The following is a 25,011-nucleotide window of genomic DNA, read 5'->3' as shown; positions in this document are numbered from 1 at the left end:
TCTCCGCACAGAGATGCGAGCAAGGCCTCTCTCACTTTTTATTCCCTTTTAACACCAGACTGACTTTATGAATGACAATTATCTCTACCACTCAGACATTCACCTCATCCCTTGCTGCAGCATCCTTTCCACAAGCACAGACAAAAGAAAGGACGCCCCACTTGTTATGACTACTGAATGACAGGAATAAATCACACCATCCCCTCTTGTCACCACTGACACAGGCAGGAAGGGAGAGAAAAGTTTGGAGATGGGAAAACTAACAATCCCTGGTGCTCCTGCATGGCTGCTCCCTCTGACAAGCTCTATTTGTGTCTGCAGCATGTGTGTGTTTGTATACATGAATGAATGCACACATAATACCACCACCATCCCACACCCACCCCGTGCTGTTTTGTGCTGGGTAACAGTCCGTCTTTCAGGTAGTCTGCTTAATGGGCCATTTTCTGCAACATCAAAATCAAGTTGTGTGTATATGTGTATACATATGTACTACATCTGTGTTTATTTACAAGGGCTTACACACAGCAGTTTGTGGCAACACTAACTGAGGGCAGACTGAGGTTTTGCTTCAGCAACAATTCACTGGGCAGTGCTTTTTCTAGATTACCACAGCGGTCAATATCTTAAAACCCAGATAATGAGAGAAGAGAATTGTCTTTTCAGAAATAATCCAGAGTAATGTTTAGAGAAACATGGTATAGCCAGAAAAGCACGTCTTTTGGTTGATTCAATGCGACTGAATTCTCACCCTTGAACAAGCATAAAATTTTGAGCCACCCTGTCGTTGACAGCTTGAACCTACATTCACAAACTAGTTGGAACACATCTACATCTCTCACAAACAAACATTGTTTGCCAGTTTTTGTGTGCGGTACAGGATGCAGAGGTCTTCCTCTCTCAACCGTCCCCCACATCTGGGTTCGCTGGCAGTCGACTGTCAGAGGCCATGAAATTGACTTTGGCCACCTCTTAATTTGCCTCACTGCTGTAATTAATTAATTTGCCTTCATTCATTGCCAATTTGAGCCTGAGCATCATTCACACCATAATAATCCAATCACAGACAAGTGTGGAAAGCATTTGGCCCCGAATTGTTCTTTTTAAACACCCTACCTTTTTTTTTTTTTTCCTCTCATGAAACCTCCAGGTGTTACTAAGAGTGCAGAAACAATCTGCTATTCATCTTCTTGCCACAAGCTGTAGATTCAAATCTAAAGCCCTTACACTGCCCCTGGCTACTTCAGCTCCACTCCCCTGCAAGTCAGGAGTGATGTTGAGGTTATGTGCAAGGATTTATCACCGATCAAAATCACGTGTCATTGGGAACAGGCTGAAATGTACAGTACGTTGCACATGTTAACCTGGAGCTTGGGTTAATGCCTTCGGCATTCAGCATTCGTCAGGAGGAAAAATGTTGACTGGGGCTTTTTCCTATGTTATGGAATGTCTAGAAAGGAGCTTGTGTTTGGAGGCTTATGGGAAACATTGTGCTCGAGCTGCACATGAAAGAGCAAAATCAAAATATCTTTATTGATTTGTTGCATATTTCTCATAAATTCCTTATATATATATATATGACCTGAGGAAACCACAAGATGCCAATTTTTTTTTACAACTTTTTCTCAGTAGCAACCTAAGTGTTGCATTTAAAGAAATTGTACACAAACTGCATTTTTTATATTGCTGCTCTCAGTGTATTTTGACAGGGGAGCTGTGAGTTATTTAATCTTTTCTCATATAAAGGCTTGATTTTTAGATGATCCAGCAATGCTGGGGCCTTTTTTATTTATTTATTTATTTATTTTCCCCTTTAATTGGCCCGTGTTCTTCCACCAAGAGGCTTATGTGCTAGTTTATGAAAAAAAAAAAAAAAAAAAAGTGTTATTCTCAGCAGGGAGGCAAAACCTGACCGGTCCTCACCCTCTGCCTTGCTCTCCTCATCTCCCTCTCTATCATGTTGTTTGCCCCTCCCCACCTTCCTCCATCTCTTTTTCTCCCTTGGTCTCTTTCATTTTCGCTGACGCTTCCTCAAAGCTACATTAAGTCATACCAACCCCTTGAAGAGCACATCAAAGTGTTAGGGCCTGTAAAATCATACAAGCTGAGTGCTTTGCAATATCATTACATGTTCCACCCCCACCCCCACCAACCCCTTCTCTTTCCTAGAATTTCTGAAGTGAAGTAATTTATATATATTCAGATAAGCTTGGAAGCAGAGGCTGAATTTCATAAATACTCTTGTGATTGCAACTGATGACAGCATACCACCCAACAGACACGACAAAGTGGATATAATGTTTGTGCCACAGCTGATGCTCCAAACCATGTGAAAATAGATTTTTTGTTTGTTTGTTTGTTTGTGCTATGACTGTCTTCATCCTACGCATGCAGCACTTTGGCCATACCAATTAATCTATAGCAAATCATGTCCATCAAATCACTGATTCAAAGCACTGAACTAAGATCACACACAGCCAGAGCAGGTGGAAGCCATACTGTGAACATCTCTGCCCTTTACCATAATGCCATAAAATGGCACTGCAACAAGTATGACCTCTAAATTGTGACATTTGTGTTGAAAGTTTGTAGTATTTATCCAGCTCGAGCGGTATTAGCACTTGCCCTCTTTTAAAAAATTACCACCCTGTTGAACCAGCACCTTCCCTGATGCACTGACCTTCCCAGACCCACATTATGCTATAAGTTGGACTGTTTCTGCCACAGCACCTACCCATTTTCTCCTCTCCTGTTACAATTTTTCCAGCTAACATCAGAGACAAAATTCAGTCAGTGTTTTTGGCAGGCACTGCTGGCTCTCCATTTCATTGAGTGCTCCTTGACCATGCTTGAGGTATAACACACTAATGACATGGAGTACAAGCTCACAGTAACTGGCGTCTCCCTGGCGTGTCTCTCACCTGATGTTCAGTTTGGAAGCCAGGAACAAGCCGCAGCGAAAGTAACTTGAACAAGAGAATAAAACAATATTGCCATGGCTTTGCTTTTGACATCATAATGATGATAGGTGCAAGACCATTTACTTAAGTTCAATAATCACCAGCTTTTATTGTGGGTGTAAAACTAATCATGAGAGGTAGCTGTATTTATAGAAACAAAATGATTAAAATACAGCTGGGACTGGCAGAGAAAGTCATTTTTCTGTCTGCAGTTAAGCTCCCATTTGTTTCAAGCCTTTGCTTCAATAAGATAAGATGAACTTTATTGATTCCACATAGGAAAATTAAAGTGTCACAGCAGCACGAAGGAGAGAACTAAAAGGAGTGAAATATTCCAGGTAGCTGGAAAATACTAAAAATAAGGAGCGTAAAGTAGAAAGTGCTATAGAAGGTGCTGTTTTGAACGATAAAGAGAAGAAAAAGGAATAAAAATTGTACCCTAGTGAGAATGGGATGTGGGAGATAAGGGTGAGGTGTCTATAGATAGCCCCATTTGCAATAGACAACTTAAAGTAAAAAAGAAAAGAATGATTCAAAGCGACCTTAAATTTATAAGAACATTTAAAGTCAGATTTTGCAGCGTAGTATACAGTAAGTGGAGAGTACATTTGTTACAGTAGAAGAGAGAAGAGAACGAAGGAGAAGAAAAATCATAAAAACAGTAGTTTTACAGCCATTAATATTTAGATGCAGTTTCCAAACCATCAACCCTGTGGGAGTTGTGGTTATCTGGTAGACCGGGATATATTTATTTATCTGTTGTGGTCTGCTGAGGGCAGCAGTGATTGAAAAGTCTACACAACTGTTTCTACGCTTTTAATGAACATACATAGGCCAATGTAATAAACTTTTATGCTCTTATCTAAATGATTCTTAAACATTATAGAGAAAATGTCGTGTGTAATATCTTTTATTCTCCAGGGTCCAAAATGCTCTGTATTTTACCCCTTTTAATTATTCACATTTAATTACTCTTAAGTGTTTTTTTTTCTTCCTATTTGGATATCTTTACACAAGCTCGATAAGTGATTAATTTCATGTTAGGAATGGTTTTTCCAAGTCACTGAGAAGCTTGAGGGATTGCGCTCTTTAATCCTCAGTTTATTTTAAGGGTCTTTATCTGTTGCTCTATGCGTTTATCTCCCATTGTCTCACTTTCCTCCCTCCACACATTGTCTCTCCTTCGTACCGCTGTCTCTCTTTTCTCTCCCTATTTTCCTTGTGTGTGTTGCTCTCTCTCCGGAGGCTATATGTAATTACTGTCAGAGGGGGACCTGCATAGATCTGTGTGACCTTGGACACTAAAAGACAGAGGCCACTTCAGGCACAAGGGGGGGAAGTGACTTTTTGCTGTAGACTTTGTTGCTTTGCCACTGTGTTGGAGAGTTGACATAATTAAGAACTTGCTAGATAGAGCCCCGAAGTAATGGCTGCATCCTGAGTATTGATGATGGAGTAACGATTTTTTTTTTTTTTTTGGCAAACTAGACTGAGTGAGTTTCTGATTTTGAATGCGCCCTTACTGCAGAGATGGTATACTGCCAATATTAGTAGTATATCATCACATCTAATTCCTGTGTATGATAAATTAGTTATAAACACTCTGTCATATTTAGTCTAGCCTGCACAGGCTGTCCTGGCCTACAGACTGTATCACTGGGCAACATTCCTACAGGGTCTTCTTTGCCTAGCTAGCGGCCTCCCACTGATTTGCACCTCACGCAGTTGCCACCTCCATGGATTGCTAGGCTAGGCCCGGCCCGACCGACAAGCACACATTTTGTGCCCACCCCAAGCCTCAGCTGCAGCGCAGTTGGCGGTACATCCTGTCTAGTGCTTGTTTCCTGGCACCCATACAGACTCATAATGAGTGGAGTCGTTCCCCCCAACCAGGTGCCACTCCGTCCACATTATTCACACTTCTACCTTTTACACACAGCAGCTGTTCATCACCTAATGATGCTGGACCCAGCTACTGATGGAGCAAGGCAAGCAGGGAGCTGTTCTCTCTCTGGCTAGACTTCAAACCAGGCCCTTTTCTGCCCTTTGAAACTCAATTCCATTGCTACGAAGTGTTATGTTTCAGTCTTATTTTGTCATGAGCATGTTTAGGCACTGCCGCTTGAGAATTTCCATTTTGGTTTATTTACTTGCTCCCTCTCTGTGTTGGTTTCCTCTTTGCTGTATGCTTTCCCAGACAACGACATCTTCAGCCAATATGGCCTCCCTGCAGTGATCTCATGGTGTCACAGCATCCTCTTTCCAAGTCCAGCACCATATTAAGTGGAGGCAAGTTGCCACAGTAACGCTGGTATTCAGGGTGTTGATTTCAATAAGAGGACATGAGAATTACTGTAGCATTTCATATTGATCAGGGTGAGTGGCCCACTAATTGAATGTCATGTCAAGTGAGCCAAGTGATGATTACTTTATACAATAGAGCTTAATATAAAAAAAAAAAACAGGGTGCACATTTAGAATGGGCTGTCACAAGGCTGCGTGCACTGTTCATTTGAATTCTTTTTTTTTCCATTTTGGATGAGATATTTTTTCTGTGGCACTGTGGGCATCAAGCCAAAGTCAGTCAGGGTTTGAGATAATTAACTTCTACACCAGTGTGTATATGAAGCTACTTTTTTTTTTCAAAAGCATTTGAGAAAGTAATTTTTTTTTAATCATGTGAGTTCTTTGTTGAACAGTCTAATTAAAACAATGAAGTAAAGGAACAAATTGTACAATGAAAAAATGAAGTTAGATTATAGGCAAACGACAAAAGAAATGCAACAAAGGGCTAAATGTGACAATTGAATTAATGATTATGTTGAATAGTTTAATGGCCTCCTTAAATTCAGAGAGAATGGCTTTAATTGCTGTACTGTTCTCCCAATATGGATGCAATCATTTCCAAGCTAAAGCTGAAAGTTTTCATTTCAGTTTCAGCCTGAATAATGTGTGGCTGTCTGAATAATCAGACTGTACTGTGTCCCAAAAAGGCTGAGAGGAGAATGGTACTTCTTTCTATGAAGTCTTTACCCGCATTGTGGACCATGTATCTTTGTCCAAATGCCTTTTAAGTATGATGTTTAATTCAAGTGAAGCGTGTACAAGGCCATGTTGTGGTGCCATTTGACCATATACGGTGTACAGCGAACAAAGTAACCAAGCAGGTGAATGAAAGTTGCAGTAGAAGCAGCAGCTGATGCTGCTGTTTTTCACTTTACCCGCTCTCTGCCACTGCAGCAGATGCAATATTTAGAGGTCAGACCCTGCCCGGATGATCTCCCCCCTCCCAAGACATTCATTATTAAATGATATACGCAACTTAGCTTCTAAAAGGTCAGCTCACCTGTCCATTTGAGGCGATTGCCTTTGATTTACAGGTGGAAAATAAGCGTCTTCATCCTCATTTTTCTTAAAATGATCTTAGAGAGCATGATTTGCACTGATGTCAACTTCTGGGTCTATTACCTAAAGCTGAATGGCTAAATGACACTTTACGCAGTGGTGAGCCACTTACAGGCCCAAATGGGGTTCTCTTCTCAAAATTGGGCAGGCTCATCTCCCAGGCTCACACCCCCCCGGTCCTCTTCTCCAAATGTGCACAGGGCCATCTTATGAGTATATTTGGACTCCTCACAATCAAAACAGGGCATTAGCCGCAGCCACTGAGGCTCGACAGGTGGCAGGGAGAGGAGCAGGAGAGACTGATGCAAAAAGAGAGCCACAGATGCTCTCTGTGTTTAGATTTTTCAGTGATGGCTTTTCCAATTACAGAAACAGTAATTTGCCGTAAAAGGCTCCAGACTGCCGGGAAGGGTAGAATGGAACAGGGTAATTGGTGGTGGTGGGGGGTTATCACATGAGATATAATCCATATCACTCTCCAGTGGGAGTGGAGCAGCATTAGTCAGGCAGGGGGATCATTTGTTTTTTATAGTGGCCTCGCTCAACACTCGGCAGATGCTGACACCACTTTAAACATCACTCAGGAAGGGGAGGGAATGGCCTTTCTCTTGTCTTAGCTCCCTCCTTGTCACACTGTGTCTTCAGAAAGTGTACAAATATCCCCGGGTGAGTGCCGGTTCTTTGTTGACCAACCACAGGAGGCATTAGACTCATAACAGCTGTGTGTGTGTTTGCACACATACACAAATGCGGGCCTCCCAAGTCAGTACATACTGTACCGAGCCTGTGTTTTGTTGTTTGTCAGTGCGGCCTTTTGCCTTTGAAGTGTTGCTTGCATGTCCTGAAACGCAGCCATTCCTCTGCCCCAGAGGATAGAGGCTGTCCAAGCCTCATGCATATTTAACACTCCAAACTAACAGGTGAGCTAAAGCACAAAGCTCTGTTCGGTGGCTGTGAGTTTCTCAGACAGTGGACGATGCACCAACCATGTGTCCACACAATCTTTGACCAGTCAGCCAGGGCACACAGCAAAGGCTCTGCAGTATTTCTGAGATCAGCAGGAATGCTGGTGGGAAAAATCTTTGTGTGTTCGCTTCAGTTTGATTATGTGTCACTCCCTGTGGATGTGGCCTTCTTTTTTCCTTCATGAATTACAGTCAGTTATTGCCAGGTTTATGTTTCCAGATCCTCTCCAGTTGCTTGTTTCCCCAGCAGGTGTCCTTTTCATAGATGCACTCCACTTTGTCTTTTAATTCTTTCATTCTTAGAAGCCAGGAAATTAGAATGCTTTCATGAGCAACCATTGCTGTCTTGGCCTCTGCCTCTGTCATATTGTGATTATTTACCCTTCTGTGGTTTAATGGCTTTCGTTAACAGCTTAATAGAATTCAGGACGGCCTTGGGATGTGTGGGCACATGATTCACTGTTTTCATTGGCTTTTTGTTCCCCCTTGTCTCTGCTCACACACTGTGTACCACAGTATAATCAAATGTGATCATAACCAACCTGTAAAACTGTTGTCAGTCTCGCTCCCCTCTCTCTCTCCTTCTCCATTGTTTTCTTGTTTTTAAGCCTAATCGCTCCCTCACTCTGCACTGGGCATTCACAATGTAATTATATATGATTTACAAACAGCTGTAGCCATAATGGTGTATAAACAAATTATGGAATGAGGGAGGAAAAAAAAACAGGAATAAAGAGATGAAGACAGAGGGAAATTGGCCAGCATCAGACGCAGTCAGTGGTTCGGCTGTTTTTTGGATCATCGCTTTGGCTCTGCCTTCAACACAAAATGAGCACTCACGCTCGACATGGTTTACCCCTTCTGCACACAGATATTCAGTTGTCTTTATGCCAACATTAAATGGGAATCTGCCTCCGTAATGCAGAGTGTCCTAGCTGCACTTCCTTCCTAATGCGACTGCTCACATTCATTCAGAATTTCACTGAGATGCTGCACTTGCATAAGAGTTTGCTCAATTGACCCCAGAGGGCCTGGATTTTCTCTCTGTGCTCGCCTGCAGCATATAAAGCTCATTTCAGCTCTCTTCTTCCCTTACTGCAGTCAGAGTAGTATCTTTTATTGTGGTCATTTAAGTCTGTACATTGTGTACTGATATGTTTATTTATGCTACGTAGATGATTTCTCTCTGGACAAGCACCTGGAGTTAAATCTGCACATGAGGATGATGTGTTCCCCATAAATTCATAACCTCAACCTCTGTCCAAGGAGACTGCACAGCAAATTAGAATGCTAAATCCCAATAATGAATAAGGCACACTGTGCATAATAAATCAAACATGCACAAATGTGGACATGCACATTATGAAATGATGTATCCACGTATTGATCTGTCTACAGTACAGTAGTTTACTGCACATTATTTTAATCATTAATCAAATTATAAAAGACAGTAGTGAAAGAGGAGGGAGATATTAGGACACGTTTTTCTAAATTTCAGAGAAGCCTTAATTCAAGTCAGTCAGTGGATGGTCATGGATTTATTGTTAAAGTGTGACTGGACTTGACTTGGAAGTAATTGAAAGGCATCTATGAGTCACAGCAGATCATAAATCAGCTTGTTAAAATTGGTGATCCATAACACTGCACCATCAGTGCCCTTTGACTGCATAACCCCAACCAGAGCCTATGCAGAGTCTGGAGCGTATTTCCAGACCACAAGAGTAAAAACCCGTAAAACATTTATAGTAGAACATTCAGTTATTTTTTTCCCAGGCATCATTAAAAAAGGACTCTCAACACATGCAACACATGCTGTACCAAACATCACTGCACCAGTGACAAATAAAGGCAACAGACTGTAAACAGCCCATCAGCGCCATACTGAAGATTATACATTGTGGTTAAACATGTTCGTCTTAGATAATCATGAAATATCATAGTGTGCGCGTACGTGCCTGTGAGTGTATGTCTCAGAAGCTCATTACTTTAGCCGATTTGCATAAAAATGCTCATTTTAAAACCATAAATTCTCTAAACTGCAGTGATCAGTGTCGTCTTGCAAGAGGAAACCCAACAAACTTTAGGTGCTTGGGACCACTTTGTACAGTACGTGGGGAAATCATTTTAACAAATCAGCTCTTTTTAAGAATTCTGGGTAATTTTTTGGACTTAAAAACATAGAGGTTCTGGGGCCTTTCCATAGTGCAACTATAAGTGCAATTCACAGCTAGCTCAGATGGCGTAGTAGAACATTTGAGCAAATTATCTGATTTGACAGCAAGAAACTGGCTGTCAGACTTATGATGGACAGAGGTTTGGCAGTTATATCACCATCAGCTAATCAGGACACTGTTCATGGCTTTAAGTTGGAATCTTTACCCAGTTAATGTATCACATATTAGAGCTACTACATACCGTCACTCAGTGCTTCTCTTACCATTTACATGAATAAACCATTGTTAATTAGGTGAAGAGGCTCCATCCATTAAGGCTTCATGAGGATGAATATATATACATATATATAGAAAGTAGAACCCTCTCAATGCTCATGTGTCATTCATTCAGTTCTCTCTGGACCCACAGTGGAACATGGCCCAGCAACAGAAATAAATATATAAGTCAGTGTAAATATACACACATAAACGTACACTGGTACACTCTGAGAGGGAGGGAAGGCACACACTAACCTTTTTTAATTAGATTAATAAATCAAGGAGGTGGCTGGCTGTGACGGCTATAGCCCAGTGCCATTCCAGTAGGTCTGCACCGAGCCGCCGTGGCAAGGCAAAGCAAAGCTGGAGCATAATGATGTAACCACACCACCTCTGTGTGTTTGTGTACGTGTATGAGGCGAAGGGTTCGGGAAGCAATTCATCTGACAATGTTTTCCAAAAACTGCTTTCTCCACAAAACGCTGAGGATGCGTCTGTTTAGTTTGTGTGTGTGTGTGTGTGTGTGTGTGTGTGTGTGTGTGTATTTATATCCCTATTCCCCTCACTGCATTCATCAGCAGTTGGTGTAGCAGTGGGTGGCCAATAAGATGTTTGGACACCCCATCTGCATCTCCCCCTTGTCCTGACCCCCTCCACAATCAAACTGAGCTCCCAGCTTTTCCCTTCGCACTGTTCTTTAAGTTTGACATCATGCTAATGAAGATTTCCTGCCTGCTGCTGTTTGGCAGCTGACTGACTGTCTCAGCACAGATAACCCTGGGAAAACAGCATCACTGTTTATATATATATATTTATATATTATGTGTACTAGCGTAAATAACATTAGGTGTTAATGACAACTCACAGGAGTCAAGAAAGGTGTGTGCACTGCCTGCCTCCCAGCTGTTTGTTTGATAGTAACATGCACAGTAAGCAGAACTCAGTAATCTTGCACACAGAATGTATTTGTGTGGACACAGAAATCAGGTTAAGACAGGAAATCAGAGAATGTGTTTACCTGTGCGGCAATAACTTGGTTACTGTAAAACCCAAGTCTACATGCAGATGGTCAGTAATCAGTTTCCTTCTCTGTCTTGTTTTTACCCATGGCTGGCATATTTAAAGTGTTTTAGTTTTTTTCTTTTTTTTATTTTATAATTCAAGCAGTTGGACTGATGGCAGCATAAGTGAAAAGGCTCCATGGTGTGAGAGCACAGAGTGTTTACTTATTGTTTGCGTATATTTGAATTTTACAAACCCTTTGTCATTTTTTGTTTGTAACAATTTAAAGATATTTTGCATACAAAAAGGTATCAGAACCAAGCATTAGTAGGGTATTCATGTCTTACTCTACTCTCTTAATGTGCATACTTCCTTAGATTTATCCAGAAATACATTGTCTGCAGTGAAGTGAACCATTTCCTCCATTTACTGGAAAAGTTTCCCTAATATTCCACAGGGAAAATATCCCTTTTTGTATCCATCCAAGTCTGTTGGGCTCCACATTTTTAACAAGTATTTAGTTATTGCCCTTTTGAAAGCAGCTTTGGATTTAAATGCTTTCAATACAAGGACACGCTGCTGTGATTTAAGATCTTTCGAGTCTCATCACTGCAGCTACAGTGATGCTTTCCAAGTCTTTGTCATCTAAAACATGTTAAAAATATTTGCAACATATAAGAACCCTACAACAAGCCATGTCATATACATGGCCAAGTAGCTGGTTTCTCCAGAAGAAACTTGGGTTTCTCTTAATCTCTCATCCTGCAAAAGAAAACCCAGATTCATATGTATATTAGGTTTAAGAAATCTCCTTACAAGAAGAAAGTCAACACAGTAACTGTGGGTTTAGTGTTAGTGTCATTTTAAGTCTATGGAAAAGTGCATTTATATATATTTAAAATTTTATATTTGCCTCCATAAACCCTCCTATTATGTGAATATACGCAGATAAAGATGCACCATTACCCATGATCTGGCCTCCCTGCCCACCAACAGCCTCCAGGTGGTAAATCAGTGGAAATGGGCTCTAAAAATGCAGCCATGGAATTTCATATGGGCCACTTTACTAAACTAGCTGCTATAATTGCATCCGCACACTTCATACAGCCTCACACACACAGACAGCCACTTGCGAGCACTAATAGATATATATACGTAAACATACTCCACCGTGCACAAACAAATATACCGTAAATATTACACAAACACCAGGAAGTGACTCCCTTGGAGATGCACATACTTAATGGTGCTCACAATCAGCTTCCCAATTGTGATTGATGGGTGCAAATCAGGCTGCCATTTACCACAGTCATTGACTCCATGGAGCACCGACTCACTATCTGATTTTTCCAACTCCCACCATATCGACAGCCACACTCTCGCCTTGAATCCACCATAATAGGTCTGCCGCGCATGATATTATGGCTTGATAGGCCATAAAGGCCCATTGGGAGAGATGGCTTGCTGTCCTAAAAGCTGCATTTCTCCAACAGGGTCAAACCGGCATTAGATGCGTGGTGCTAATGGGCTAACGGCTACAAAAACCACATATTATTTTTATTCTGTGTATTTTTGGTCTCAGTCTCTAAAGGGCAGCCGGGGTTAACATGGGTTTTGAGCAGGTAGTGTTGTGGCATACCGTTAGTGCTGAAGTATTCATTTTCTGCCGCTGCTTTAGGACCTGCTCTCTGTCAATCACTCACTCAAGCTAACATGCAAACCAAATCAAAATGCTTGCACTTTTGTAGCCGAGAGAATTAAATGAAATTTTAGGCCTATTTCACACAATCAAAGCTTAACATTTCTAACTTTTTATATATGGGGAGTGGGAACATATTTTAAATTAGATAAAATGGTAATAGAGGCAAAACAGCAAACGCATCAGTGTCAGAGTAAGAGGAAAATACTCAAAGTGATGTAATGAAACGCAACTTCAGGAACTGCACTGGTTCTGTTTATTGAAGTGTCTCTCTAAAAGTTCTCATTCATGTCTGTGTGTTTTTCAGGAGGCCAGTTGGAAAGTCTGATGGAGACCATGAGAGCAGACATAGCCACCCATCCACCCGTGGAAGGATCCTACGCCGCACGCAGAGGGGATTACTGCATAGCCAAGTTCGCTGATGGTGAATGGTGAGCAAATATTTTGATGCTTGTGGTGATATTTAAGAGCTTTTAAATTACCCTAACCCATTAGTATCATGCTCTGAAGTGAATCCCGAACTCGAAGCCAGCCACCAAATCTGTACTGGCCAGTTAGATGTGGCCAGTCCACCTTAAATACTATTCCTTCATCACTGTCATTTTATAATTCATGTGCAACTGTCCCCGCTTCAGGATTTTCATATTAATCAGTGTGAGTTAAAGGATCAGATCATTGGATAGGAAAAGTTGATCTGTTCACATATAGTTTATTATTATGTAAGGGTCCACAACAGCTAAGATATTTTATGCAATTTGGTGAGATGCATATATGTTTGCATGTTTTTCTTCTCTCTCTCTCTATCTCTCTCATGAATACCTGACATTTCATTTTTACCTTGTGTCTATTTAAGCCTGTGATGCGTTAACTGCAGACACCCACAGGGTGCAATTAGCTCACTGCCACTGCTTCGGCCCTGTCGAATCAGCAGTCGCTTGACAGTGGCACACGCACACACAAACACACACTTCTTCATCTTGTCTCCACACCGGATGTGGGAAGTTTACAGATGGTCGTGGGGACAGATAGAAGTCACAGTGATTGGGTGAGGGAGAGAGAGAGAGAGAGAGAGAGAGTGTCCATGTCAAGAGGGTGATGGAAAAAAAAAAAATCTTGAAACTGATTAAAAACCCAAATGTTCCCCCGACACAGATGTTCTCCTTTCTTCCCTCTGTCTTTCTCTCCTGTTTTTTTCAGGGCAAAACTAAAGTTATTCACTTGCCCCAGCCACCAATACAAGTAAATGAGGATTTTAAACAGGCCATCTGTTGTAAACCTTAACTTTCTTTAACCTAATTTTTTTTTGTAATGACAAGTGAAAAGCCAAACAGTAACCCTGCACCAGGTGGCAAATGTCTTTTTTTTTTTTTGTTTTTTTTATATAAGCGAGCTCCATATTATTCAGCGAGCTAATTATGTTTATGTTCGCATTGTTCCTGTGTCCATATCTTCATACTCTGTGATGCATGTGGAATGTCGGCTTGTTTCATTAGGGGGCTAATTAGAAATTTGTCGCCTTTTAAGGCCTTTTAGAACACCACAGAGCCACCGTGAATAGACAGGAAAAAAGCTCTGTTCATCAGTCACTCACACTTTGTCGCTCACTCTTCCTCTCTCCTGCTCTGCGCTCATTGCTGTTCTTTACGTCTTCCTGTTAATCACTTATTCGGTTTTAACTCTGTTCTCTCATCTCCCCGTTTGCCCATGTGGGCCTAATTATTTGGCCTTCACCCGCCGTCCTTGGTTCGCAGCCAATTTGTATTTCTCGCTCTCATTTGTTTGTCGGAGTTGAGAGTCAGATGAAGAGACACTTCCTGAACTGAATCGACTTTAACTGATAAAAGCATGCTCTTCTGTAGCTTCTATATGAATTCATAAGAATGATTTGGCTCTTACTCAGACACTTTATGTTGGTTTTCCTTTAATTCATCAATAATCTATATGTCCCTGAAATATCAAGTTTATTGTCATTCAGATTCTGCTTGCCAAATGTGCTAAAAAATCAAACCTTACAAACTGGAGCTGCCTGGTTTTGCGATTAGCACTAATGCACTAAAGTTATTTGCTACAAGGCAAAAATAGGTTTAAATTTCTGTTCTTTATTGCAAAGAGGCCTCTGTGCAATTTTCACAGCCCTGCCATGTCCTGATAGATCCCCTCTGTCCCCCTCACTCCCACGGCTTGCTCATTCTCGCCTGCTTCTCTCCCCCGATCACAACAGACAGATCCTCCAACACCTACTCCCCAGGGAAATAAGCACGGAATCATTTACTCATCTCCTTTTCCTCTTGTGCCCTCTGTCTTCAACTCTCTTTCCCTCTGTTCTCTTCTCTCTCTCTCTCTCTCTCTCTCTCTCTCTCCCTCTCTCCCCCCTCCCTCCCCCTTCGCCCCGTCTTTCTCTCTCTCTGTCAATTATTCTTTTGCTGCTGCAGGTACAGAGCCAGAGTGGAGAAAGTTGAGTCACCGGCAAAGGTTCATGTCTTCTACATTGACTATGGAAATGTAAGTAACTCTGCGACCTCAGATTTGACTGTGCGCGCACGTGTGACAAAGCGTTGGCGTTCGGGGAAGCTGTGTCTCAATGTTGCACTGTCATCATTAAAAAACAGTAGCATTGTTTTTTAATGATGCAGCTCAGCCATTAGTAAAGTTTTGTGTTTGCCAAACCCACGGCCCGAGGCAATCTGGTATCTGAAAAGGGATTTCTTTTCTATTTCTTGCATCTATTCAGACACCAGTTGTTTGCTTATTTCCGTGTTCAAAGCAGCCTAACAGGCTTTATGTGTCCTTTCAGCGGGAGTTTTTAGGACAAATACGATGCAGGCTTGTTTGTTTTCCTTTTATTGTTCATGACTGAAGCAAAGAGTGCAACTGAGTGTATCATTTTTATTCCTCTTCATAACAATGATAAAAGCCGAACTCTCCCTCTATCTGGGTCTCTCTTGTTTTTTTTTTTAACTCTGTGATGACGAAGGCACTCCATCTGAATCCTTGTGAGTGCGTTATTGTCTGTGTTTCTGCCCACGTGCATACACATGCTTGCATCACCAAGTGGCTCATGCAGCCAACCCCTGGCCTGCGGGAGATTTCCCATGATGCAGTGGAGCGGCACAGTGTGTGACTGACCTCAGAGTGGGGAACAGCTCGGGGTTTGGCTGGCAGACGCGATGTGTCCTGGCATGTTGCGCAAAGTGTGATTCTCCGAGGCCGACCTGGCTCACACAAAAAAAAAACTGAGCCGATACCTACCTCATTCTCTGTAGCTTTGCGTCATTTTTGGTTGAGTCATTCTGGCCGTGATTTCATGCTGCTGTCATGAGCTGTTAGTTGGTAATATTGCCACCTGTCTCAGACACAGCTCAGTACCTGAATTATTATGTGATTGCAAGCAAATACAGCAGAGCACTTTTGTCTTTCATTTTTAAGGCCCACATTTACAGTGCTGTCAAAATCTAATATGGCGTCGATAAATTAACCTTCTAATCTATAATAAATTTGGAAGGTATTCTCAGTCTAGACTGTACAGTCCAATGAACACATTAACCTAAGATATGGAGGTCATTAAATTAAGTACCCACTTCTAACGGCTATATGTGTCTGACTTTCCCCCAGTGTGCTCTCCCTGTATGTAGCCTATGGTGATCAGTGATTGATAATTACTCAGGTTGGCTTATACCTGTGTGGATGTCTTTACTTAAATGCTTCAGTGCTTCTCATCATTGAAATGTCGCATGTACATGTGTGATTCCCATTATGGTGATGTGCATTCAGTTTAAATTTGGGAACCAAGCTAAACTAGAACACTGAACTTGCAATCAGCGCTAAAGAGGAAAATACTTGTAAGCTTATAAGCATGAACACACACACACATTCCACAGTGAAAATGGGGTTATTGTCTTTCTTAAGTACTTTTTAGAAAATGGTAGTTTATAAATGTATGTTGTTATCCATTTTCCTAAAATGGATGTGTAGCACTGGAAGCCTTCAATCGTCATTAAATTCAAATATAGAGTAACAACACTGGCAAGTTGCATTGCCTCTTTTACATCTCACTCATTTTGGTGTGTTTTCTAATCTGACAAGCAGCTGGTAACTATCAGCCCGACATCTATTGTTGTCTTTACTTTTTCTTTACTCTTAGCTTGTAGCTGAGCTAGAGAGCAGATGGAGCTTAGTGAAAGGGGCTTCAGTACTGCTGTAGAAACAGCTGTGAGATGATTGGTAAGGTGACATATACAAGCATGCAGCCCTTAAGCTACAAAATGGCATCTGTCCTTCTTTCACAGTTGTAAACTATCATCGTTAAAGTGACATATGGATCGCAGAATTGATTCAGAATCAAGGAAATGTAGAAACAAATTACAGCGAACAGGATGAATTACAGCCTGAGACTGTGCTGAGTTTTGTTTGAGAGTGTCCTTCACTTACTGAAGGGTTTGATTTACGAGATGCACTCTGTAATGTCAAAAATTCAGAAAGTAAACTTTCATCACAAGCTCTCGGCAACCTTGTTACATTTTTCTATTTTATGTATCTGTATCTTTATTGAACAAGCCAGACACTTCTCCCTTACATCTCACTTGACTTCTTTTAGCGTCGTAGCAAGAGATGGATGCCAGTCATCACTTACAAACACTCCAATTGTGGTTGAGCTTCATGTCACAGTCCCAAAACCTCAAACTCATAAAGCAAATCATTTCCCAAAGAGTAAATATTTTAAAACCACAAACCCAGACTTTACTAACTTTACAGAGTATTTAAAAAACTACTGTTTCTGTGTTTCTACGTTTGATTGCATCGGTCAACATCCTGCAGACTGTGTTGAAAAATGTTCTATATTGGGTCTGATTTCTGTCCTTCCTTCATCCTCCCTCAGAGAGAAGTTGTGTCGTCCACCCGTCTGGCTGCCATGCCCCCTGCCTTCAGCACCAGGAACCTGCCAGCACAGGCCACCGAGTATGCCTTCGCCTTCATCCAGGTCCCACAGGACGTAAGTGCCCGGACGAGCACGCGCACACAGAGCAGAGATATGAGTCGCAGCTGAAAGCTGCAAAATTAACTCTGAGATATCAACTTCTTCAGTCTCATTTTGTGCCAGCTTTTGAAAGTTGACTTTCCTGGCAAGACATAAAAACTGTTTGAGTTTCACTTATTGCACGAGGTGATAAGTCTGCAACTGACAGACGGGGTCGAGTTTTCATTCCAAGCAAGTGTTAGTGAAAATTGTGCTCATACATAATGCATGTAGTGCAAAGCTGACAGAGCAATGACAAACACCAAGCCATTGATTTACCTGGTTGCAAAAAAATTAGAGAACAATTGACAAAGTAGCAGAGAGATATTCATGTTTTATGGACAGTTTGATAACTTATACTATATTTCTTCAGCAACCAAGGCTCCCATACATTCTGGAGATAGATACACACCATCCAGGTGCCTAATGCGTTTGTATTTCTGCAGAAATGTCCATCTGATAGCCGAGCAGCAGTCACTGTTTTTTTCTGCAGCCCTAATCTTCTTGTTTACATCCAACTCTGTTTACTCAACCCCCGGTGTGTGTTTGTCTCCGCGTGTGTGACTGACTGAGTTTTGAGTGTGTCAGGAGGTCAGCTCATTGGTAGCACCCTGAGCCGGCTGCATCCAGAATAGTTAGTGCAGATACAAACATGTTTTCTTTTGGCGTGTTCCTGATCGGTGCAGTGCTAAGCCCTGTCTTTAATTGGTTGTGTGCGTGCATCCAAGAGCGTGTTTGTTTAAACGGTATTTTTGTTCCAACTTGTGTGTTTCCAATGTCACGTGTTGCTAGAATGAATTAACTGCAATCGTGACAATTTTTTTTTCTTTTTATTTTTGGATTGTTTAGCAAGTTTATTAGGTAAATCTTACTAAAACTGGTGCAGTCTAATACAAGAGGCCCTTAATGTTCAGTCGTTTTAGAGAGGTATTGATTCAACTTGGTCATGTTAGAAGTTGTAGTTTGTGGGGCTGTTGAACTCTTTTGTGTTACACTGGGAGGTTTTATAATATTTAGTCTACCCTCATTAGTGTAGTGAATTTGGACCCACTGGCGTCTTAGTCTACATATGTATCAAAGCTTCGCTCACTCAGCTCAGTGGCTCAGTGGAAGCTGTTTGTGCAGACATGAGTGTGTGTGTGTGTGCGTGAGCTAGTAGTGCCTGCGTGCATGCTGTCACCTGTCTCATGAGTCAGAGTCTCCTGAAGGATGAAGTGGCCCATCTGTTGGTCCAGCCCGGGGGACACAGGCATCACCTACACTTTGCAGCCCCTGGACACACACACAAAGCTTTACCACATGTTGCAAGCTGACACGCACCTTACACCTCTCCTCCTCACTCTTTCTCTGTCACTCTGCATCTGTCTAACCCCTTTCCTTTTCTTTCCATTTTCTCTTGGTTTTCCTTTCATGTGTTTGCCGTCTGCTTTGTCTGAAGCTTTTTACTGTGTCACTCACGCTGACAGCACGGCGCCCCACTTGCACTGCGCCTTCGCTGCTGCACATAGGAAAGGTTGTTGCCTTTGTCGCTCAACCTGCCACCCGATGCCCTGCACAAAAAGTCTGTCTTCGCGAGTTATACGGCTCCATAGTCAATCTTCAAATCTTTCCTTTCTCAACACCTAAATTCTGCCAGTAGGACGAGATCATTCTGCTGCTTTCTGCAGCGCAGTTTTATAAAATGTTCCATAAAGTGACAATATCTTCAAAAAACAGCAGGTATCGCAGTGTGTTCTCCCCGCTCGGCTGTTTTCTAGGAAAAACACTCTTACCTGAAATGTGTACTTGTAAACTGACAAAGTAGGAGCTACACAGCACATGTTATTTCCACGCCATCTCACTGTAGCAGTTACATCTATCAAAGCAACAAATGCTACCACGTTTCTAGCACTAATTAATCCGGTGTTTTTTACGGATGTTGCGAACTGCCTGCACTCACGACACCCTGCCACTTCTTTATTCTGCCTCGTCAGCTAATTAAGGAAAGTACTTTACAACAACAGAATAAATTCTAAAAAATGCCACATATAAAAAGTTCCACCACACAATAGCCACTCCCTAATGCTACTGGTTTGTAGACAGATAAATAAAGAAAGAAAGAAAGAAAGAAACAATGACTCCAATTAAAAGGTTGCTCGAGGTTACAAATCTTTTTATTTTTACTCATTTGCATTACTTATAATATTCTGCCACCTTCCTTTTTTTTAATTGAAACTTATTGATGTATTTTAACTCTTCTTACATTTTCTCTACCAGCCAAAATGTGCCTCACTCCCTCCCTAAAGTGTTGAAAGTCAGCAGTGAATGCTCGGTCAGATTTGTTGTCTTTACATATCCTTTGATGATGAATTAATGAATTAATAATAGTGATGAATTTGATGATAAATTTTTTATCCAGCATTTTCTTTACACAAAGTACAAAGTTCTTAAAAAGGTGTTTTGTGTCAAGGCAAAGTTAAACACTGATGCATTTGAGAGGTTTTGTAGAAAAACCTTTAAAACCTTTTTTATATTCTTCAATGAAGGTATTATAAAGTATTAATACTGAGACTGAACAATCAAATTGGCTCAATAGTTGGGCTCTACATCCAATTATAGTGATTCAGAGTGAGTAAAGTTGAAATATTTTAGCCTGTTAATGCGTCAAAGTGTTTTAAGCGGGTTTGTTCTGCACACATGGTCGACAAAAGAGGGTCACTCGAAGGCTCTTATTAATTTTGTATTACCCCCTCACTAGTGTCGACGCCTTCTTGTTCTGTAATACTCTCTCCTTGTGTTTTTCTCTCTCTCCTCCTGCGTCCGCCATCTCTCTCTCTGTCACACACTAACTCTTCCTCTGCCTCGCTCTCTCTCTCTCTCTCTCGTGCCCTGAGCTCCCCTGCAGCGCCTGTGACAAGCTGACCAGCGGGAGAGCGGGGACAAAAAAGGCCCTTCGTTTCTGTGCCTTGAACAAGCTTCCCTGCCCACACATGCTCACACACACACATACACCAGACATGCACATACCCAAGGGCGGCTAGCTCGAAGGGGGTTGCCATGGAGACAAGACCAGGGCGAGAAAGAAGGGAAGTGGAGGGATGGATAATGGCCAGGGACCGATTTTTGTTTTTAAGTGTCTTCCTGCCTTTGAAGATGCGGCTCCCTTGTTTTTCGTTTTTGGTTTTTTTTTTTCACCCTGACTGCTGGAGAATGTGAGGTCGGGCTCGCATTGCAGCTGTTCCACCTCCTTCTCCACCACGTGTTCAATCAAATGCTGGCCTTTCACATTCAAGAAGGTTAGGAATAAGAGAAGGTGAGGTAACTATCTGACGAGTGAGAAGAAAAGAGAAGACAGGGACAGGGTGAGGAGGAGGAGGAGGAGGCCAGGTGAGAGTCAGACTGCTAGATAGTTCAGCCAAACTAAAATCACTTGAACTGGTTGAGTAGGTAATTGCAGTGCTACACGACTGACAGATTGCTGTGTGAGCGATCATGTAATTGTTATTGATTGGTGAATGATATGTATGATTGTGTTTTTACTGGCCGTATTACCAAGGACGTTGACAGGTTTCTTACCCCCGCTTTTTAAAGTTTCTCCCGCTCCCCAACAGAAATTCGATCATAATTAGGTTCATGAATATGTAGGGTGTTTATATCAGCCTCTGCACTGCATGTCTGTGTGTGTGTGTGTGTGTATGCCTATCTCTTTAGGAGTCATCAGTGATAACATACTAATTATCCCTTTCACCTTTCTTCCTCTCGCTTTCCTTCCCTTCCCCCTTCTCCTTCTCCTCCATTATCTCCTCACCCTTGTTTTCGGTCTTCAATCACACCATCTATTACTGCTCCGTTTCCTCTCCTTCTCTCACCTCCTCTTTCTTCCTAATCCTATTCCTTATCAATCCCTATCTCTTCAGGAGGACGCCCGTGCGGACGTGGTGGACTGCGTGGTGCGGGACATCCAGAACAGCCAGTGCCTGTTGAACGTGGAGTATTCGGGTGCCACCTGCCCACACGTCACGATACAGTTTGGGGACACCAAGGAAGACGTGGGCCTTGGTCTGGTCAAAGAGGGCTTGGTCATGGTGGACGTCCGCAAGGAAAAGCACCTGCAGAAGATGGTGAGTAAAAAGAAAAGCACATTCAGATAAAGCAATGTCAGGTCTTTAGTTCAGCCTAAAACTGAGTTCTAGGTTGATGTTGAGGCGTTCTGTTTGGCATGACAGCACGACAGCAAGTGCTCAATGAGAGTGATTTGTATTTAGAAGGGCGTGTGAATTGTTGTTATTCTTTCAGGTGCATTAAAGGTGAGGGTCTGCCTGTGAAAGGTCCGATTCATTGAACAGGACACTTAGACACTCGTGCTGTCAATGTCGGTAAATTTTAGATTGATTTCCCGGCCCTGCTCTGACTGTTGTTTGTGTACATGCCGTCAGAGAATCCGTCTTTCAAAATATAATTTGTTTTTCACTACCTTCTTCTTGCTTGTTCTTCAGTGGCTCGCAGTGTTGTCGAAATGCACAGCGTGGATCAATATTTGTACCACTGCTGCAGAGACGGTGACATAAGTCAGTTGACCAAGTGTGAGCAGGTGCTATTTAACTTTAGGCTCACAGGATAAGTGTGTTTAGCATTCTTATTTGCAAATGGGCCCCTTGTGTATTATTTGATGTTAAACAGTCCATATGCCGCCTATGGCTTTCTGAAAGTCCAATAATTACCACATCTCCATGCTAGCATGCGTCTACCCACCCGTTCGAATCTCAGTTTGTCAGGTATAGATTTTTTTTGATACATGAAAACTTGTATTGCACTAAATGCCTGCAGGGTTTGTAATGTGAACACTGTGGCACAAGAGACATAATGCCTCCCCTCACTTGTCAATCCACAGCTCCGCAATATACATTTATACAATGCTATAATTTGCCTCAGATGGCGGCCATTTTGTCAAACCGTGAAGCGTTGCTCATTTACTTTCCTCTCATTATGCTAATTTGCCTCAGACTCAAAGCCACGCTGTACATGAAAGATAAAGAAAAATGGAGGATATTTATTCCTGCTGCAATTACTGCTTCCGCACATCCCCAATATTAGTCACTCTGCTGTTTATTTAGAAATTGAGACGCACAGGGAATGGAGAAATATGTCCACCACAGTGTAATTATTTATAAACATATCAAAATGTATATTTATATAAATTGGAAGCACATTCTTTCACACATTTCATTCACTCACACATGGAGATGTGGTTACTAACTCATTGTTGTATGGCACTGATAAAAGCACTTCCTGTCAATAAAGCACTGTGCATCACTGTGTGAGTGTTTTGACCTCTGACCTCTAAAGAGTAGCCAGGGACCATAATGCAGTCTCCGGGTAATGGACCCTATAGACAAAGGACAGTGATTAAAACCTCCCAGCTATACAACTAATAGGCTTATAGACTGCACGGATTTGGGTTTTGTTGGATCAAATGGTTTCTCATTAGTATTCAACAGCTGTGTCTCCAGAATGTGCCTCTTCCTCGCCGGCTACAGACGAATATTTTTGATCAGGAGAAAGCTTAACAAGCAGTGGTGTTGCCAATGTGCTTACAAGAGTGTGTTAAAGTAACTTCTACAGCATTTTCGTGTTGATTCCACCCATCAAGGCTGTTTCCAAGCTCAAAGCCATCGGTGAGATTCCCTCATACTTAAAAAGAAGTGTTATTAAGCCGCTTTTCAAACCTCTAAATGGAGTAAATGTGCTTCTTATACACAGTGTGTGGACTTATTTGATAGACTGTACTTCTGTTGTTTACAGTGGATAAATTGCATAGTTAGAAGTTTGTTATCAGAGCTGAGGGATGCAACAGTGTTATATCCATTATATCCGGCTCATATGTGAATTATAATAGTGATGTTTTAATGGATCCTCTTATGGCTTCATTAAGGGTGATAAATCTTGCTGAACTTAAATGTAACGCTATGGTCATCGGGATTACTCCACATTCCAGTGGGCCACCCCACTGGTGGGCTGCCGGGCTGTCAGAAAAATCCATAAAGTTTACACCAGCCCTGTCAGTCTCTTTGCCAGCCCTCTCTGTGCACCTGTCATTCAAGGTGCATCTGAGAGCGTGCTGCATGCATATTCTAGGACTGGACACACTGACCAATCACAACCAGGCTTCCACCCTCACACCCCTAGAATCATTTGTTTGCCAGGTGCATTTCTGGCTCAAATATTTATGAGCGGCACTGCAGCTGCTGCCAGTGCGACATCAGAAAATATTTTCTTGCAGGGGCGATAGAGCCAAAAATGCTCTAAGTTACAACCTTTTGTTGACCTCTGGATCTATGCCCCCAATTCTTCTCATCTTATAGAAGATTCCCCTTGAGCTTTTGATGGTGTAGTATCCAAGCCAGCGCACCCTGAGCTCTTTCTCTTCTCCTTTCTCTCTTTTCACTCATCCAGTCTATCAGCCTCCTTGTAAAAGTGACTTTTGTCCTTCCTATCTGTTCCATTTTGGCTCTATTCTTTATTCATTATCCATTCCGGGGGATTGGAACATGGTCATTGTAATCTGTAGTGCTAAGCATTGCGTAACAGATGGGCTGTAATGTTCACTGGCACTTCACCGACTATCAATAGTCAGTCATAAGTGCACTGAAGGTTAACACCAGTCTTTGAGAATGGCATTGTCCCAGGAAGGAGAGCGGAGAGGGATATTCATCCATTTGGGGTTTTATTTATTTATTTATTTTTTCAAGCGCATTTCAGCCTTAAACCCTTCACTCGTAGATGGCCACCATGCACACCATATGGAGTGTGTATCTATTGTTGCAGCTATACAACAATATCATGGCAAAGGATAAACAGTCATTGTGAAAGTGTAGGCGAAAAGATGATCGTTTGCCAGCTGCTGGTATCTGACTGAAGGGAAGTGGGGCATTAAAAGGAAGGCAGGAAGCAGGGGAGGTGAGAGGTGGGTGGACAAACAGAAGGACAAATTATGATTGATATACTGTACTTAGTGAGGGGAGACTGACAGTGACCTAGAGGTGTTGATGGACAGTAAAGTATGGGATCAAAGAACAACTGACAGTTCATCCTGTAGTATGGAAATGACCCAAAAATACAGATTAACATTAGAAATAGTTCCACTGAGCTAACTGAACATTATAACCTTCACGAAGGAGGATTTATTACAGGATTGTTGTATTAGACTGCAGTCGTTTTAGCTAGGTGTTCCTAATAAACTGACAGCTGAGTGTACAGTACATATTGTTTATATCCATTACACGTGCTTAGGGTGCACGCACATACTGTACACTGACAAACAGATTTAATGTCATAGTATAAAGTTTAATCTGTCAGACATCTGGCACGTCATGTGTCGTCCTTCTGCATGTGCTGTTTATGAGGCTTTGATATTTAGATTATCGTCAGTGAGCGATTATCATTACTTCTAAGAGAAGGAGGGACGTTATGTAATTTACATTATATATACTAGCTACAGAATTTCAGGCATTGTGGGCTTGTAACTATGTTGTGTTGTTTCAGTTCTAGCCTGGGA

At 41.9% G+C, this 25,011-nt stretch overlaps 1 protein-coding gene across 1 annotated transcript in view; it reads left to right on the top strand.

Moving 5' to 3' along the window:
- Positions 1 to 25,011, top strand: part of snd1 (staphylococcal nuclease and tudor domain containing 1) — a 159,209-nt gene that overhangs the window by 122,691 nt on the left and 11,507 nt on the right. The window contains exons 19-22 of the mRNA XM_041030143.1: positions 12,771 to 12,894; positions 14,896 to 14,965; positions 17,340 to 17,453; positions 21,374 to 21,577. Of these exons, the coding sequence (XP_040886077.1) occupies positions 12,771 to 12,894; positions 14,896 to 14,965; positions 17,340 to 17,453; positions 21,374 to 21,577 (512 nt within the window). The remainder of the gene's footprint in view (positions 1 to 12,770; positions 12,895 to 14,895; positions 14,966 to 17,339; positions 17,454 to 21,373; positions 21,578 to 25,011) is intronic.

Source organism: Toxotes jaculatrix, chromosome 22 (genome assembly GCF_017976425.1).
Source record: "Toxotes jaculatrix isolate fToxJac2 chromosome 22, fToxJac2.pri, whole genome shotgun sequence".
In the NCBI taxonomy this organism is placed as follows: Eukaryota; Metazoa; Chordata; class Actinopteri; family Toxotidae; genus Toxotes; species Toxotes jaculatrix.
This window is presented reverse-complemented; position numbering and strand designations above follow the sequence as displayed.